The following is a 19,265-nucleotide window of genomic DNA, read 5'->3' as shown; positions in this document are numbered from 1 at the left end:
GTGTCATAGCCCAGAACTACAACCTGCCTGTAGTGTCCAGAAGTACAAGGTGTTCAGTGCTCAGAGACACGGCCAAGGTAAGGAAAGCTGAAACCCCACCGCCACTGAACAAGACACACAAACTGAAAACGTCAAGACTGGGCCGAGGAGTATCTGAAGACAGATTTTTCAAAGGCTTTATGGACTGATGAAATGAGAGTGACACTTGGATGGACCCGTGACTGGATCAGTTCGAACTCAAGACGCCAACAAGGTGAAGGTGGGGTACTGGCATTGGCTGGTATTATTAAAGATGAGCTAGTTGGACCTTTTCGGGTTGAAGATGGACTCAAATTCAACTCCTGAAAACTGGCAGTAGCTTTGGAAGACACTTCCTTCAAGCAGTGGTACAGGAAAAAGTCCGCATCTTTTCAAGAGGTCCATGATTTTTATACAGGACAATGCTCCATCACATGCATCAAAGTACTCCACTGCGTGGCTAGCCAGTAAAGGCCTTAAAGATGACAGAATAATGACATGGCCCCCCTTCCTCACCTGACATAAACCCTATTGAGAACTTGAGGGCCCTTCGTAAACAGGAGATTTACAGGGAAGGAAAACCGTCCACCTGTGTGAAGAGAGTCTGGGGGGCTGTGGTCGCTGCTGCACAGATCAAGAAACTAACAGACTCCATGAATGGAAGGCTTATTGCTGTTACTGAAAAGAAGGGGCGCTATATTGGTCACTGGGGTTTTTTTTTTCATACCAGAAATGTTTATTTGGAAATTATGGTGTTGTTTGTTTATTATTCTCACTTTAACAGATGAAAATAAACAAGGGAGATCGGGAAAATGTAAGTTTTTGATTTAGTTGCCTAATAATTGTGCACACACGTGTATTCCCCTGATAATGTTCACACTCACATTTCCATTGTATAACATTCAGGTTTATTAACATTTTGGATTAACTGATGGCACTGTATTTATTTCATATTAAAATGAATCCCAAAAATACAACTTGCCTAATAATTGTGCACACAGTGAATACAATTATTAAATGAATCTTTACTGTAATATATTCTCAAAAAACAAATATTCTTTAATTGACAAAAAGAAGTATGTTTTAAAATTCTGTTTATTACTGTAGCTGATTATTTAAAAAAAAAAATATTAACATGCTGTCGAGAAACAACTCGAGGAACGTTCAAGTACAATGACACCTGTGGGTTGTTTATTTGGGTGCTGGCATGGTGGTCACTCAACGGACAAGCGGGTTTAAAATCACCGTCATGTTTTTGTATTTTTGTAGGGGAGAAAACAAAAACACCAAAAATAATAAAAAATATGGGAGACACACCTTAAAGAACACAATATTCAGTGCTTTAATTACATTATACAGAGTCTGCAGCAGCACTTCAGATAGTGGTAGAGTCGGAGGGACGGCGGTAAAGTGGGGGCTTCTGACTGCACATATAGGAGATTATGGAGAAACATGGAGAGATAGTCCACTGGTTTTTGTAAAGAACAAGGATTATGGGGAAATCTCGAGGGACATGCAAGAACAGTGATGAAAGTGGGCCTTAAAGGGGGGGGGGGGGATTGGGGGGTGCTGCTGAAAGAAGGAGAAGGTAAGAGTTGGGCAGCAAAACATTTTACAAAAATCAACAGGGTGCCATCAACATCAGGATGACGCAGGTCCTCAGGCTAAAGCCAGAACTGGGGAAGGGAAAGAAAGAAAACAGAAAAATGAGGTTACTGCTTATCTGTGAATACATTTATTTAATAAAAATTAAAATAAGATACAAATTTAAAAATAAAATTAAAGTAAGCTGCAACATCCTACATTCTGGTGAGATGTATTTTTTTCCAACTAGAAATTCTTTTAGTTACAGCCTTTAAGAAGGCAACATGGCCTCGGTCAGCTGCATCTCTATTTAAAAGAGAAAGTGCAAAGTGTAGTTTATAGATACTTGTTACCAGAATCCATGAATCTTCATCATCTACACTGCTTTAACAGTCGTATTCCAGGTTTAGCCAGCTCCTCTAAATCTTCTTCCTCCACTGATCTCATTTTCTTTGATGTGGAGCCAACAGTAAATGTCTGTCTGTCTGTTTTTGTGTTTTGTTCAATCAAATGCAACTTATGTGCAGCAAATTTATATGAAAGACACAATGCAATACGCTTAAGTCTTCATAACTTCAATATGGATACTGGATTTAATTTTCATAAAGCTTGATCACTAAGTTAATAAACATTATTTTGCAACTACATGATAAACAAATTTTACTGAAATCAAATCATAATTCTGCCAATTATCTGTCACAAGCAGCAGGCACTATGATAGTCGCCCTCTTGTCCATTGTGATGCCAAAACATACAAAACTACTCTCATTATTAGGTAAGGCAAACAGGCAGGGAAAAGCAACATACAAAATAAACTGAAAGAAATGAAAATTCTACTGCGTCTCTGGGCTCACGTCAACGGGCTAACAAATGAGGAAGCTCATCCTCATGCCCACTAAAGACCCTCTTTCAAGACTTGGTTTGAACGAGGTCTTGCAAAACTTGACTTATTTGTATGGAATGTTATTTGTTATTAAAATCAATAAAAATCCATCCATTATCCAACCGCTATATCATAACTACAGGGTCACGGGGGTCTGCTGGAGCCAATCCCAGTCAACACAGGGCGCAAAGCAGGAAACAAACCCCGGGCAGGGCGCCAATCCACCGCAAGGCACACACACACACACCAAGCACACACTAGGGCCAATTTAGAATTGCCAGTCCACCTAACCTGCATGTCTTTGGACTGTGGGAGGAAACCCACGCAGACACGGGGAGAACACGCAAACTCCACGCAGCAAACCCGGGTCTCCTAACTGCGAGGCAGCAGTGCTACCACCCACTGTGCCACCCCTAAAATAAATAAAATCAAAAATAAAAAAAAAAAGTAAATAAAAATAAAGACCCCCTCCTTTCACCTGCTCACTGAGTGCTCACCTCCTCCCTAAATGAGCCCAGGGTCTTATGGTGACTATAAAGCCAACTTTTCAGGGTGCCCAGTCCCAAGCGAGACCTTTCAGGACTGGGAGCAAAGAGTTGGAATTTATCAAAATAATCAACTTAAAAGATATTCTTGCAAATATTTTTAACAACAAAAATAAACAGTAGAAAGTTACACAGCCTTTACCAATAAATGGTTTGCTTAGGACTTTGTATTGGATAATATAATATTAAGAAACCAAAAAACTACAACCTATTTTAAATAGAATTACGCTCCACAATTTAAAATACACAAAGGCCTGCTGGTTTACTTACTAGTTAATGCCTCCTGGGCAAAATATTTCACATCCACATCCTGGTCTTGATTTAATGTTTCTAACACTGGTTTGACTTCATTTTGCAAAGTGCTAAGTTAGACAAAGAAACAAATCTGCTGTAAGGATCACGTTACTGATATACAAGTAAATTACATTCAGTAGTTAACGATTGACATTGGGTATTTTGAAAAATGTTTGGTAAATGTTTAAAAATACAAATAAATACATTAAGAATTCTTTTATGTTATAGTTAAAATATTTATTTTACCTCCAGTCAGACAGCTTGCACATATCTGTTCTATCAGTGACAGGCCTGAGAGCGCTCCTATTAATGAACTTTGCCCCATCCTGCCACAATGTTATCCTCCCAAAAAAGGCGTCCACACAAAACCTACTTATGATTTTGCTCCTGGACGCTCGATTAAAAAAAAAGGACAACCAAGTGCCAATATTCATCTTTAAAATCTACAAAATTAATTTATATAATGCTCAGGGGATTCTAACAGGTACAGCGGAATGGACAAAGACTTTCAATAATCTCAAATGTAATTGTTTTTAAGAATAACCTTTATAGCAAAATTACATTAAAATATAATACTCTCATCATCTGGGGAAGACTTAAAAATCTGGAGTGAAATGTTAGAATGTGCATTATTTATTTATTACCTGTTGTCCAGAATTGGTCCTATTTTCTGTAGAGACTTGGCAACATTAAAGCGGACATTGGGCACAGCATCTCCTGCCATGCGCACCACTGTGGGTAACATGTGCTTCGTAGTGATTTCTTGTCCACACACATCTGACAAAACCTTGAACAACAAAAAGAAACGATTAAAGTTTATTAAAGGGTAAGGTAACCTTTTGATCAGAAGTGGTTAAACATACAATATTCAAATATGACACGGAAACAAATGATAACATATTGATTTGTGTGCTACATTGAAAACACAAAAGATTAAAAAAAAGAACTTAAATGTTAGGAGAATCATAAAATGTGCTAGCAACGCATTATCAACAAAGAACAGTACAAAAAAAGTACTCAGGCAAAAGAGTAATTAAAACTTGTCTTGAAAAAGAAAATGAATCCAAACTCTCATTAGCTTCAATGGCATACAGTCAGAGAAATGAAGACAATTAGTTAAATGTGTGATAACACCAAAGGTTTGGCCCACCAGTGCCAATGTAAAATAATGAAAGCAGTGAATGACAGAAAATACAAAAGGTGCCAGTGATGCCATATCTACAGCTAAACATTCCGGAGTAAAAACCTCGTTCAGGCTTCTAAGAATGTGCTGCGAGAGGACATCAACATATCAGAAAGAGCAGAAAGGAGCGTGAATTAAAATACGAGGCTCAAAGTAAAACGTTTGTTAAGTTACTCTCCGTCGTTTAAGATCTGGAAGTACATGATAAGACACCGTATGTTGTAACAGCAGTTTTCAAAGTTAGTATTACAATCAGAGATTTGAATGCCAAAGGCTTTTTATACGCTAAAGGAGAAAAATAATTTAAGCATCTGTCATGCAGAAAAAGTGGAAAATTAATCAGTAGGTTATTTCCAAATTCCGTATCTTAACGTAGCAAAGATGAAGAGCACTGATACTGTGAGACAACCTTAAAGTCAGATTGAAAACTAATTTCAAATCCAAGTGCTGTCCATCCTGGTGTTGATAAATACACTGGTCTACAAAAAAATATTTTTTGTTTGCTACTGGGAACTTCCGACCAGCTCTAAGTTTTTTACACCGATTTCAAATGTGAAATCAGAATTAAGCCAGCACGTCAGGTTTTCGAGATAAACATCATTGACGTTTTGACACGTTTGAGTTATCAGTATAAATATATCAGCACAATATCTGGAGTTTGGACTCTGTCCCACCAAAATTGTTTTGATGTGTTTATTCTGAAAACAAATCAGAAGATGATACCAGCATATTCTCCACAAGCTCAGCATAATTCTCTGCTCTGCGACTGCTGAGATAATTCTGGACAACCCGCACAATTGTTTCCTTCTGAACTCATCGGCAAGCATCAGTTCATGGATTTCAAGACCAAAAAAAAAAAAAAACATCCTTCCTTAGTTTTGGCTTCACTTTTTTTGAGACCAAACTTATTTCTTAAATGTTGAAACGCATCCACGTTTCTGTCCATCGCCTTGACAAAATTTTCAAAGTAATGGTGAATCCAATGAACAAAATGTCCTGAAATGCAATGTTAATGTTAAGGAAACAGTAAAACCGATTACCTACTGCAGCATCAAGTCTGAGTTGTGTCGTTATGCTTAAGAGTCATATAAGACTTGGTAATCAGTAACAAATATTTTTTCCGCTAATTAAAAATTAATAATTTTTAAATAAAATTAATAATGGCAAGGTAAACAACTCATAGCTGTTAGTAGTGTGTGGAATTACCAGTATTTATCAAAATGGTTATCCATCTTTACTGTCCAGTCACCCTAGTTGTCCAAGACCTGGAACATCATAACTAAAAAATGGGATGTGCTGCTGGACGAAAAACAGTTTTCAGATTTGCAGTCAGCAAGTGAAATATGTTAAAGAACAGGTGAAAGAATCCCAGTAGCAAAATGCTTGTTGACCAGTGTGATATTAGAAAATCAAGTGGACAAGTAAATGTGCAGATTACAGCAATTTTCACTTTCTGACAAACTTGATTACCTTAAGCTTTAATTCCATTCCTTTACAAAGCTATTACAAATTATTCATTTTTATGTCAGTTCATAATGTCATTGCTTTATTTGTAAATCAACATTTACTCACATTGATGCAGAACAGAGTGGTCATTCTGTGTAAGTAATTTGGATCATTTGACATCGCCAGAACCTTAGGAATGATGGTAGCCTGAGCCCAGTCTTTTCCAAATTTCTCCACCAGCTTCTTTAAGTTGCTTGTGGCTGCTTCTCTGATAGCATAAACTACACGAAAAGGAGATCCAGATTTGCAATGTTAAAATCGGAAGAACCCACACAAACAATAGAAAACAATTTCATTTTTAACTGATGATTCAATATTTTTTGGTATACGTCATTATTATGAAATATTAAAGTCGTACCCACATCTCCTCTTGTAAATTATTAAAAACAAGATACTATGCAAAACAAATAAAATAAAACCTCTCGAATTTTGAATGCACTCCTTTTTACATCAAATTAGAGGCAACATGAATTCAGACAGACAGACAGATACTGACCGTGGTCCACCAACCAGGCCATGCAGAGGGAATTCAGCTTCTCATCAAAGAACTCGACTCCCTGTCAGAAAAAAGAAAATTCAAAAGGTTATCTATAATGATATTACCACAGTTACTCATAACCCTTCACAATTTGAGTATGCACTATACATTTTAATAGTGCAAAACATACTACTAGTGGAAGCATCACTTGTAATAACAAATTGTAATTATTCGCACCCCACACCCAAACCCATCCATCCCAATAAACAAAATGATTCAGTAGCCTCTCACTAATTCAACTAAAGCACTAGCAGTCTGAATCAGTGCCTGGACAGGCTCCATATTAGTGACTGTGAACATGCAGGAAGGAGCACACCAACGTGGAATGATGCCCTGGCCAAGGGCTGGCAGACACCCGCTCTTCTGGCCCACCACATCCTTATACTGGAGTAAGTAGTTGTGAATTTCCCCTTGGGATTAATAAAGTATCTATCTATCTAGTTTTGGAGAATGAATGAAGAAGTTAGTACTTAGAAGACAAAGTTCACAGCTAATGAAAGTCAAGTGCATGATTTGCACAAACTGGGAAAAACGACTTCAAATATAAACCTTAAAAAAATCATAATACTCACACAACTACAAAACCTAACTGATCAGCTACCTTAACTGAAAACAATAAATTATGCAAGTCAAACATAATCAATAAAGGTTTTTTCTCACCAGCTGGCCTGCTAGTAACGGCATGTACTCAATAATCGCCAGTCGGACTCTCCACTTTGTGTCCTCGGCCAGCTCGACAATGGCTGGCAGCAGTGACTGGGACAGCTGTCTGATTCCTATAACCTCGTTCACACAGTCCAGATTTGAGATGATGTTCAGGCGCACCTCTGGGCACTGTTGACAAGACAAAAAACAGACTAAAGATTAAAAAAATAAAGTGAAAATTAAACAACTACAGCGTATGGATAAACACATTTCCTGCTTCTTTGCATTTCACACAATTAATATTAGTAGGTTAATCTGTTGCACTCACATGTTATTATTAATTGAGGAGAATGGTGGTGTGTTGTATATTGGTCACAAACACAATCAAAAAAGTAACTGTACTCCACAAGTGACAATAACTTATTGTGGACTTTTTAATTTTTTGTGTTTTTTTTTTTTTAATTTATGTTTCGTTTAAAGTACATTTAAAGTTGAAATAGTCTCTCTTACACAGCCAGTGTCTCTCAGTTTGTATTTTCAAGGCTTCATTTGCTAAAGATGTCGAAAAAGTACGGAAAGGTGTACTGGAGCAGTTTTTACTCCACTGCTATTCACTTTTTCAATACTCAATTTAGCAGTGCCTGTGTACTTTAGATTATGGCACATTTGCTGCAATGAAATAAGATTACAGAGGTTTTTAATTTAATTACACAAAGACATTCTTAGAAAATTCTCTGTGTGCTGCTGGTCTTCAGCTTATTTACCTGTCCAAGCTAACTGCTGAAAGTTTAAAACTGCTGTAAATTGAGACTTCCAGCTATGGTCATCCATCCCATAATCATGACTTTGGCAGCAGCTTACAGTTTATAGCCTGTTAAGAGTGTGTAACAGCAGCACAGGCCCTTAGAGAAAACTAAGCCTGAAACTTAGAAGCATAGAATCCGAACTCAGAAAACGTTTTGTACAGTGTATAAATATAAAATAAAATGACCATTTATCTGGAGAATTTTCAGACGCAACAAGCTACAAACAAGACCAAAAACAAAATATTTTTATCAAAATGCTGCCAACAATATTTGATGGCTATTTTAATTAAACTGTGGAAAACCATCCGACTACTGTCCCACTTGTATCATGGTGTGGTCTCCATCTCACCTCATCCTTGAGTTGTGCAAGAAACAATGGCAGGAGGTGCTCAATTGTGTTGTCTTTACCCAAAATTGGAGAAAGACCCATAATGACAGAGGCCAAGGCAGATTTCACGTGTTGATTTGCATCAGAAACCAATTCCTGTTAAGAAAAAGGAAAAATGTCAGCAAGATCTTACAATGGTTTTTAAATCGACCTGTTTAATAAACCACTTTTGTTTAATTCTGAAAGTTATTTCCTGCTGTCTACTTCATTAAAACTCTAATTTATCAACTCTATCTGTTAACATATTCTGAAACCTACAATCACCGCACAATTCTAATCTTAGGAGAAACACCACAGATTCCTAGTGGGCTCATGAGAACGCATATCCAGAGAGTACACAGACGAGATTAATAATCAATGCTACTGTGGTACTGATGACTTAGAGTCAGGAGGGCCTTCATTTAACTTGTACAGTGAATCTGTGGAGCCTCCTCTGGAAAACCACATGCAGTCTGGGATTCCATATTATGATGAGGACTTTACAGTGCTGAAGAACATCCAGATAGCAGCTACTAGAAGGATTCACTATGAGAGACTGAGCGAGATTAAGATGTGACCTGACCAAAGGTGGATGCCAGCTGCTAGTCTAAAAATGACATCCTCAACAAGAACACATGGATACAGATTCAGCTAGCTAAGTGTACTTTTTGCACAATGTGTATTTGTTTTGTTTAAACAAATTAGTGATTTTCAAAATGTTATTTTTACACTTTGGATAAGTGCCATTCCTTTCCACACATACCTCAGTGCAAGACACATGACAGCCCGCATGGAGTTTGCTAAAAGACACCTGAAGGACTCTGAGATGGTGAGAAATAAGATTCTCTGGTCTGATGAGACCAAGATAGAACTTTTTGGCCTTAATTCTAAGTGGTATGTGTGGAGACAACCAGGCACTGCTCATCGCTTGTCCAATACAGTCCCTACAGTGAAGCATGGCGGTGGCAGCATCATGCTGTGGTGGTGTTTTTCAGCTGCAGGGACAGGACGACTGGTTGCAATCGAGGGAAAGATGAATGCGGCCAAGTACAGGGATATCCTGGACAAAAACCTTCTCCAGAGTGCTAAGGACCTCAGACTGGGCCGAAGGTTTACCTTCCAACAAGACAATGACCCTAAGCACACAGCTAAAATAATGAAGGAGTGGCTTCACAACAACTCTGTGACTGTTCTTGATGGCCCAGCCAGAGCCCTGACTTAAACCCAATTGAGCATCTCTGGAGAGACCTAAAAATGGCTGTCCACCAACGTTTACCATCCAACCTGACAGAACTGGAGAGGATCTGCAAGGAGGAATGGCAGAGGATCCCCAAATCCAGGTGTGAAAAACTTGTTGCATCTTTCCCAAGAAGACTCCTGGCTGTATTAGCTCAAAAGGGTGCTTCTACTAAATACTGAGCAAAGGGTCTGAATACTTAGGACCATGTGATATTTCAGTTTTTCTTTTTTAATAAATCTGCAACAATTTCAAAAATTCTTTTTTTTGTCTGTCAATATGGGGTGCTGTGTGTACATTAATGAGGGAAAAATTAATTTAAATGATTTTAGCAAATGGCTGCAATATGACAGAGTGAAAAATTGAAGGGGGTCTGAATACTTTCCGTACCCGATGGATGGATGGATAGATAGATAGATAGAGAGAGATATATCTATATATAAAAAAAAAGTTTAGGCTCTGGGTGGTAGATATATCATGAAGGACGTTACAATATTTGAATTGGAATAGACAAATAATTAAAAAAAATAAATAAGGCTTCTTCAGAATTGTATAAGGATCAAACAGTAATTAATCTTAAGCAGTACACAGTGAACTTATGCAAATCAATGAGTGCTGATGCTGATAAACAATTAATGTTTAAACTAACACTATGGATAAAACAGTTGTGTGTCTGTATTGTCAGAGAAGTCTCAGTTAAGTGTTCTCATCCAGTACCTTAATGCAAGGCAAAATCTGCGTCATGATGACATTCTCTCGACAATCGGAGGACAGGTTTTCACAAAATTCTGCCAGGAACAAAAAAAGATCTTGAGTGATTAATCAATCATCAATGAAGAAACTACCCTCTAAATGAATACTCATATCATATATACAACTAAAGAATCCTGGAGTATAACATGCACTACTTCTTCCAAAGTATATAACTGTAAATATGTCAAACAGTCCAAATGATTAGCTTTACATCTTTGAGATTTTTTTCATTCAAATCAACTGACAAAATCACAAAAAATAATCCTGTACTTCCACAACTGCAGCCCTGGCAGTTTAAATGAATCGCCGAGTGTCATGGTGGGGACTGAACTTGCCACCGTTACTTTACAGTGCAGGGCCTTGCCTCCTGGGCCACACTCCCTGCTTGTGTAATTAACGATTGATTTTGTAACAGCAGGTGAAGTAGTCTTATGAATGGTAAAGTGCATGTCACTGTTATATTTACCGATTAATAATTATGTCAGAAAGCTACCATGACTAATTAAATAAGGAGTCCTGATGTCACTCATTAACATATATGGCATTTCCGTAGTTTCACAGTATGCAGCCCAACGCATCAGGCCAAAAATATTTTTACATTTTTCAATATGATGAGGCACTGGACACATACAGTAAAAATATCACAAGCAAGCCACACATTGCTTCAGTTAAAATGTTCAAAGTAAACAAAAAGGCTTTTAGTTAATTCATGCAGAGAGACTGGCAGCATTCTCACCTTTAACCTTGTGTGAGGCAGCAGCACGCACTTCCGCTTCACAGTCTTTCATCAGATTTTGAAATGCAGGAACTAAGTCAGTCTTTGTGATTTCTGGGCCTACTGCCTTCTGAAGCTGTTGAAAATACATTTCAGATGTAAAAGGCACTCAATTACTCTAAATAACAACAAAAACACAATCATTAATAGTTTAGGACTAACTGTAGAGATGGACCAGTCAAAAATTGGATGTGTTAGTCTCTTTATTTCACTCAGTGCACACACCTTGTATAAGCCCGAGAAGTTTTTAGGAATGATTTTGGATGGCAGAGTTCAACAAATGAACATTTTATACAGCTTTGTATATTTTGGGTAACTCACTTCTAAATAGAAATCTCTATTTGGCACAGTATAGTATATATCTTGCATCTAAGTATTTAAACCTACAAACTAAATTACCCATGAATTACTCAGTTGCCGCTTGTAACAAATAACCAAATTGTTTTACAATCATTGCCATCTGTAACAAACAATCACTCACACTGTAAATTTGGGGTGTGCCTCCGACTTTAATCCAGTTCAACCAAACCTATCTGTAAGTATTAAGTGTACAAAAAAGGGTTTGAGAAGATTCCAGTTACAGTTCTGATTTTTTATTCGAACCTTACAAGTGCATTTTACAATATACTGTAGACATTTAAAGTACACTTGCACTTTAATCCAGGTTAAAATTTCAGGTAATCAGTAAAAATACAAAACAAAAGGCCATCCCATCTTTAGATAATTAAAACTTACTAACTCAGTGCACTTCCAGCACAAGCTATGAGCAAAAAGTCAACAGAAAATTTCAAAAGACAAAAGCAAGCCACTTTGTTCCAACCTGTTCTGATTGTCTACAGTACAGGAAACAGTTTGGAATGGCCATCCAAACCATATAAAGGGTCCTGAATTATCGACTTAATTTACTGACCTTTACCTATCAATGCTGTTCTCATTGAAAAGCTGCTACTGATACGGGTACAGTCTGTGTGCCCAAACAGCAATGCACCAGTAACAACTTCAACGGGACATCCGATTTGTGAAAATGCCCCTTGATTTCTGACTGTCAATGTTAGAGAGACAGCGATAATTAGAAGACACGGCTCACATTTCAAGGTGCACCTCCCAGCATGCACGACAGCACATATTATGGGATGTTCAAAAAGCGAAAGAGGTGCACGTGTACTACAGTAGTCATTTTCAAATAGAGAAACATTTGTTTGTAATAACTAAGAGTCAGTAGTGTCCTGAATTAATGAGAAGTGTGGGTTCATTTGCGTTTTACTTGTATGTTTGTTATACGTTAAGATGCAAAGTTGTTTCAAGTGTACTGTTTAGTGTTTATATGTTGGGAATGTGCCTTAGTGTTATTTACATGCAGCAATTATATTTAATAACAGTTTATGGTATTACATCAATGTACTTTACTATAAGTTTGATGATACCGTTTACTGATAAACTTTACTGATTTAGCATTCATACTGCCAATAAGCTAGTGCAATATTCGAGTAATACTGACATTTAATTTACCAATAAGCTTTATGTATTCTTTTTATTGTAGACCACAAACACATATATAGCTATTCAAATACAGGTGTAGATCTTCAAATAAATAAATCATCTGAGCTGCTGTGTGGAATTCTCTGCATCATTTACCAGAGTCCTGACCGACACTCCGGAGTGAACACATCACAGATACAGTTGTCCTTTGTTACAATCAAATTCTTCTTTCAAACATTTTGTTATCTAACGGCTGAGGAGGTGGTGGTGGTGGTGTTTCTTTTGCTCTCTTCAGAATGTTTAATCTAAGCAAGATGTTTTATAGTAAATGGAACAGAAAATGCAGAGAAAGGCGGCACCATTCAAGGTAAAAGGTCTCTACCATCAGTCGATTCAATCGATGGTTTAGAAGCTTGTTTTTTTCTACATAAAATTATATCCTTAAAATCAGTCAGGCACTTAGTTTTATGTTAAAAGTGGAAATGCTCATCAATGGTGAATATTAATTTCTTAAATGAGATGTGAAATGTCATGATTAAAACAAAAAAAAAACAAAAAACTAAATCTTCAACATAAATAAGACTAATGAAATGATGAGACACATTGAGGAACTCAAACAGAATCTGATAAATAAAATACTCCTGAATTTCTTTTGTTATAATAAAAGAAGTGACATAATAAATCTGGTGTAAGGCACAGTACTGATTTGTTTTCCTGCAGTAACGAAAGCTTCCTGCCATGATTATACACAACCAGAACATTCCATTGTCTTTTGTTTAAAACAGATAAGCAAACCGATAAAGGCAGTAACTACAACAAGTGGACTAGAAAAGGAGGCAGAAGATCAAGTGGTCAGTTAGATAAGCACAAAATGGTAAGAGTGAACTTCAACGTCTGTATCTACTCGTTTTGTATCCTACAGTATGTAAAGCTGCATTTTCTGCAAAAATAATGAATGCTCTCCTAGGCAGCTAAAATTGTCACTGGGAAGTAGCAGCCCCTGAATTTCAAATTACCTCTGTGAACTTGTCAGCCACCATGTAACGTACACGCCACGATTTATCCTCTGTGGCTTGGCGCAGCGTTGGCATAACTAAAGACTCCAAGTCTTCTTGAGGTAAAAGCTGAGCAATACTAACACAGGCCTCTACTGCTAATAACCTGACAGAATCCTAAAAGAAAGCAGAACATTATTATTAAGAAACAAGGAAATCTGAATAAAAAGAGAAATTACTAATAAAGACTTCTAATTATTTCCATCCATTCATCTTCTAACCTGAATTTTAAACAATTCACTTTTATATTTAAATAAACATTTCACTATACAAAACAAATAAGAAGACACAACTGCTAAAAGATTAAAAAAATCCTAACAAAAATGCAATTAGACACTTTAAACACCAAAGGTGAGAGATGGAGATTATGTTCCAGGAAGACGCCCGTTCCCTTTATTTGGCTTTAATGAGGATCTTTCTGGAGTGGCAATGTTTCCAGCCTTACTAAATATGAAGGAGTTCAGAGGATAGCTTCTTAAATTATTAAACTATACTTTCTTAAATTATAAGGCTGACACATTAGGGGTTTCTTGGGGTCGTGATTGTATCCAATGGGAAAGTGTCACGTGTGGTTTGTAAAGTGTCCAGCGATGGATAACTACAGGCAGTATAAGCAATCGACACTGCTCCGCTATGACTGTTGGCAGCAGTGGCGATTCTTCAAGGGGGACCCCCACTACGATTGGTGCCTGTGATTGTTCAAGCAAAAAATCAGGAGTGGTCTCCCCTCGACTTTCTCGTATACTCAGATATGGGGATGGATATTTGAGGAATAAACTGCGAGACAATGATTATATTTTAATATTATGTACATTAAAGAACTAATCAAATCACATTAATTATATATTGAACAATTATTATAAAAGTTGAATAAATCAGACTCTGCAGTTGCATGAATAAAAGGTAAAGTACCACTTATGGTTAACGGAAACAGCCCAAAAGTTGATAGAAATCTACATTTTGTACTGAATACTAGCATGCAAAATTTAGTTGACCGAAGTGAAAGTGTACTGATGTTATCGTGTTTACACACACACACACACAATTCCAAAAATGGTATTTTCAGACTCAGGGAGGTCTAAAACGTGGAGACTCATCAAAATTCCGACATCGAATTTTTGATACTTTGCCTATACGAGAAAGTAAAAAAAGTAATCTGATGGCTGTCATGGACAGGGTATTGAAGATAAGAAGGACAAGATTGGGTTACAAGTAATAAATAAATAAAAAGTTTAAAAGTGCAAATACACTTTTTAACTACAGTTTGGGAGGCTCATTTTTGTTTATCTTCCATCAAAGAAAAGCTTTGTAGCGGGGCTACATAATGATAGGTATTTTTTTTGTGTGTCTGTGCTGAGTTGCATTATGTTTTCACCGTCCTGTTTACTATCGTGTGTGTGTGTGTGTGTGTGTGTGTGTGTGTGTGTGTGTAAGTAAATGTCCCTGTAAGTCAAATGGTGAAAGACGATGAAGGGAGACCGCAATCCTGAGATGGAAATTTCCTGTTTACTCATCCAATTACATCCAGGTAAACAAGAGGAGCAGAAACAGAAGACAGAGAGAGGAGATCGAGAGAAGAAAGGAGCCACTATATGCATTCATTTTCCAACTCATCACTTCTGTCCATTGTGCAATTCCACTGCTTGCTTTTTAAGTATCTGTATCATCATCATCATCATCACGACAACCACTGCAGAGAAACCCCGGGGTTTGGATTCCTATCAGCCATAGCCGAGGACTTACGCGGTGAAGTTGTTTTGTATTTTCAGGAAGAAGCAAAATATCACCTCAGTCAATATTCAATTATCGCTGGACTTTATTAGCTTTGGACTCTTTTATCACATACATTTCAACTGCTGTTTATCATTAATCTGTGTTTCTGTTCGTTTATTGTTTAGGGGCAAGGGAGGGTTTTTGTAAATATTATTAAATATTTGTGTGTTCATATAAATAATATATATAATCATTCACTGGTGTCTTTGTGATAGTGGTGAATTGTGTACACATATATAGTACTGAGTATTTGTCGGCCCTCGTGTGTGTATATATAGATTTATTCAGTGTCGATAAGCTGCACTTGATTTTACATTTCTGACCTGTATTGCCTGTTATTTCGTTATTTGGGGGTAAAAGGACTGTAAGGAGTACGGCTTGTTATTAGCTTGAGAATCCTCAGATTAGGCTAATGTCTTGGTAGTGTAGTTGCCGGTCTGGGTAAAGGAGTCGGCCATTACAGCTTAATTTGCTGTATCCAGCATCCACCTGTAAATATGTAACTAGTTTGTTGATTACACAGTTTGTGATCTTAATGGCAATGCAGCTGAAGTGTGTGCTGCTTTTCTTTTTAGGAGCACGGAGTGTAAACTGACAAGGCAGATGCAGCAATTGCACCATCATCATGTTAGTTTAGCTTAAACAATATCCATCTTCAATGACACTCCTTTTTAATATTATGAACTAAAATTATTAATGGGGCAGTGCTTTTCTTCCAAGGCAGATTTACCAAAAGCACATTTTCTAACCATGCTTTTATTCTTCACAGAATTTTATTTCTGATATTTTGTCATTAACTTCATAACAGGTCATTTTATATTACATTTTCTACAGAAACCACTGTCAGCAATTCCCTTATTGAAAACAAATATTTAAATTTTGTTAATAGAATGAATAATAATGAATGGTTTGTATATATAACAAGTGTAATTTGTATATTTCGCAAAGTACTTTTATTACTGTTCAGTTTGTTATTATTTTATCTCTTCTTGCCTTTTTAACTCTTATGCCGAACACTGAGTCGACTACACTTTCAATTTTGTTTAAAAGTTACAATGACAATAAAGATCGCTCTATCTATCTAATATATACAAATTTTAATACTAAACTTTACTGTCCTGTGTAAACCATCAAAAGGGATTATCACTTGATGTCTTCTACAGACTAGTAGCAGTGGTCATACTAAGAACAGCCAATAATCTGAAATGCTGACGGAAGTAACTTAGACAGTAAGTGCCTATGCCTACCTAAGAAATCAATCTTTTAGATTAAATCACAAAATTAAAAGAAAAAAAAAAACAAAACATAAAATACACTCACCTGCTCATCGGAGGCCAGGTTAGTAAACATGGGGATTATCTCACTCTTTATGTACTCCAATTCCAACACCTTAGCAAACTCGCCTAACTTAGAAGCTGCTGCACGTCTAACCATTGGGGTATCATCTGAGCATAAATTACGAAAGTGTCTTTAAGGGAAAAAAAATACAAACAAATTTACAATATTTCTGTGTACACTCATTTTAAGAAGTGTTTAAAGGCATTTTTAAATTCTGGTTCAGAAGTTACATTTTTAAAAATAGTACATTCTGAAGCATAACTTTATGTTGTCAAACAAAACAATTAATATTCAGAAGTTATACAAACTTGATGACTACTACCAATACTTCTGAGCATTTGTTTAAAACATGAACTCATCGTAGTCATAAATCAGCAGGCCTAAAACTTTTCAATATTACAAAATGCCTACAAGTCTCAGCTTTGTAGGGAGACGCGTTACGACTTACTGTCTAATTTCTGCTTTGACTGTACTGGACACACGAGGGTAGCAGACACTGAAGAGTCCACAGGCAGAGGTTCTTGACGTGAACCAGTCCCCACTTGCGAGTCTTTTCACCAGTGGGACAAAGTGAGCCTCCAAATCTGCTGGGGAGTGTTCCTGAGAGATGGAGCGTAGCGACTCAACTGCCTTGTCTCGGACAACTGTTTCTTCAACTGTGGCCAAGCTCTCCAGTGGCGGCTGTTAGGAGATATCAAAATGTATAAATTGATTTTAAATTTTAAAATAACTGGAATATTAAATCATTAACCACTAGCATGATCTAATTTTCAGGGGATTCTTTTCTGAAATGTCTGAAGCTTAAGACTCTACTTCTCAATAGAAAAGTAAATAAAAAACACTGCTGTAGAAGAAATTAAATTATTCAGGATCCATACAAATGACAATTGGACTCACTAAACATGGGAAGACAACTACTTAGCACAAACTACACACAATGGAAAACACACAGTGCCTTAGAAAATAATAGTCTAGTTTTACAAATCCTACATTGAAGTTTTCCTCTGTCAAAGCCTTAAACTCAGTACAATGTCTTCTTTTAAAAAAATTATTTTAAGTTACTAAAAAAAGAGAACTTGGGCTGTCTGCATGAGTATTCAGTCCCCAAATATATACTTCGTACAGCCACCTTTAGGAGCAATAAAGTCTTTTGGGGCAAATACACACCAGCTCCACACACTTTGTACATTTTTCCACGTAGATTTGCATCAGCTTGTCCGAGTTTATTTAGACAACAATTTTGCACCACAAATTTTAGATGGGTCAGGATAGAAATCAGGGCTTTGACTGGGCCATTGCAAGACGTTATCTTTTTGTTCTTATTTCATCCTTATGTTAGGGGTCATCATTATGCTAAAGGATGAGCTTTCACCCAAGCTTCCCATAAAAAACACACCTAGAGTCAAACAGGTGTTCTTTGCAGCATTTGCTCGTGTTCAACTATTTATACTTTCCTTCCTTCTAACCATGTGTGCCCACTGCCTGCTAATAACAAGCAGACTTGCAGGAAAGCGGCTGCCTCCTCCATACGTCACTGAGGTGTATGGTGCTCTTCTGAGGCGAGGACAGCATTCCAACCACACCACACATACAGTGGTGTGAAAAACTATTTGCCCCCTTCCTGATTTCTTATTCTTTTGCATGTTTGTCACACAAAATGTTTCTGATCATCAAACACATTTAACCATTAGTCAAATATAACACAAGTAAAACACAAAATGCAGTTTGTAAATGGTGGTTTTTATTATTTAGGGAGAAAAAAAAATCCAAACCTACATGGCCCTGTGTGAAAAAGTAATTGCCCCCTGAAGCTAATAACTGGTTGGGCCACCCTTAGCAGCAATAACTGCAATCAAGCGTTTGCGATAACTTGCAATGAGTCTTTTACAGCGCTCTGGAGGAATTTTGGCCCACTCATCTTTGCAAAATTGTTGTAATTCAGCTTTATTTGAGGGTTTTCTACCATGAACCACCTTTTTAAGGTCATGCCATAGCATCTCAATTGGATTCAGGTCAGGACTTTGACTAGGCCACTCCAAAGTCTTCATTTTGTTTTTCTTCAGCCATTCAGAGGTGGATTTGCTGGTGTGTTTTGGGTCATTGTCCTGTTGCAGCACCCAAGATCGCTTCAGCTTGAGTTGACGAACAGATGGCCGGACATTCTCCTTGAGGATTTTTTGGTAGACAGTAGAATTCATGGTTCCATCTATCACAGCAAGCCTTCCAGGTCCTGAAGCAGCAAAACAACCCCAGACCATCACACTACCACCACCATATTTTACTGTTGGTATGATGTTCTACTTCTGAAATGCTGTGTTCCTTTTACGCCAGATGTAACGGGACATTTGCCTTCCAAAAAGTTCAACTTTTGACTCATCAGTCCACCAGGTATTTTCCCAAAAGTCTTGGCAATCATTGAGATGTTTCTTAGCAAAATTGAGACGAGCCCTAATGTTCTTTTTGCTTAACAGTGGTTTGCGTCTTGG

At 37.2% G+C, this 19,265-nt stretch overlaps 1 protein-coding gene across 1 annotated transcript in view; it reads right to left on the bottom strand.

The window, feature by feature from the left end:
• Nucleotides 1-1,095: 1,095 nt before the first annotated feature.
• LOC114667213 (serine/threonine-protein phosphatase 2A 65 kDa regulatory subunit A alpha isoform) overlaps nucleotides 1,096-19,265 on the bottom strand; it is a 40,395-nt gene continuing 22,225 nt past the window's right edge. The window contains exons 4-15 of the mRNA XM_028822416.2: nucleotides 17,228-17,460; nucleotides 16,762-16,909; nucleotides 13,630-13,785; nucleotides 11,096-11,210; nucleotides 10,324-10,394; nucleotides 8,352-8,486; nucleotides 7,212-7,385; nucleotides 6,510-6,570; nucleotides 6,080-6,234; nucleotides 3,969-4,111; nucleotides 3,301-3,392; nucleotides 1,096-1,694 (exon numbers count right to left, since the gene is read on the bottom strand). Coding sequence (XP_028678249.1) covers nucleotides 1,678-1,694; nucleotides 3,301-3,392; nucleotides 3,969-4,111; nucleotides 6,080-6,234; nucleotides 6,510-6,570; nucleotides 7,212-7,385; nucleotides 8,352-8,486; nucleotides 10,324-10,394; nucleotides 11,096-11,210; nucleotides 13,630-13,785; nucleotides 16,762-16,909; nucleotides 17,228-17,460 — 1,500 coding nt within the window. The 3' untranslated portion in view covers nucleotides 1,096-1,677. The remainder of the gene's footprint in view (nucleotides 1,695-3,300; nucleotides 3,393-3,968; nucleotides 4,112-6,079; nucleotides 6,235-6,509; nucleotides 6,571-7,211; nucleotides 7,386-8,351; nucleotides 8,487-10,323; nucleotides 10,395-11,095; nucleotides 11,211-13,629; nucleotides 13,786-16,761; nucleotides 16,910-17,227; nucleotides 17,461-19,265) is intronic.

This window comes from Erpetoichthys calabaricus, chromosome 17 (assembly GCF_900747795.2).
Source record: "Erpetoichthys calabaricus chromosome 17, fErpCal1.3, whole genome shotgun sequence".
Taxonomy (NCBI): domain Eukaryota; kingdom Metazoa; phylum Chordata; class Cladistia; order Polypteriformes; family Polypteridae; genus Erpetoichthys; species Erpetoichthys calabaricus.
Note: the sequence above shows the minus strand (reverse complement) of the source record. Positions and strands in the feature narration are given on the sequence as shown.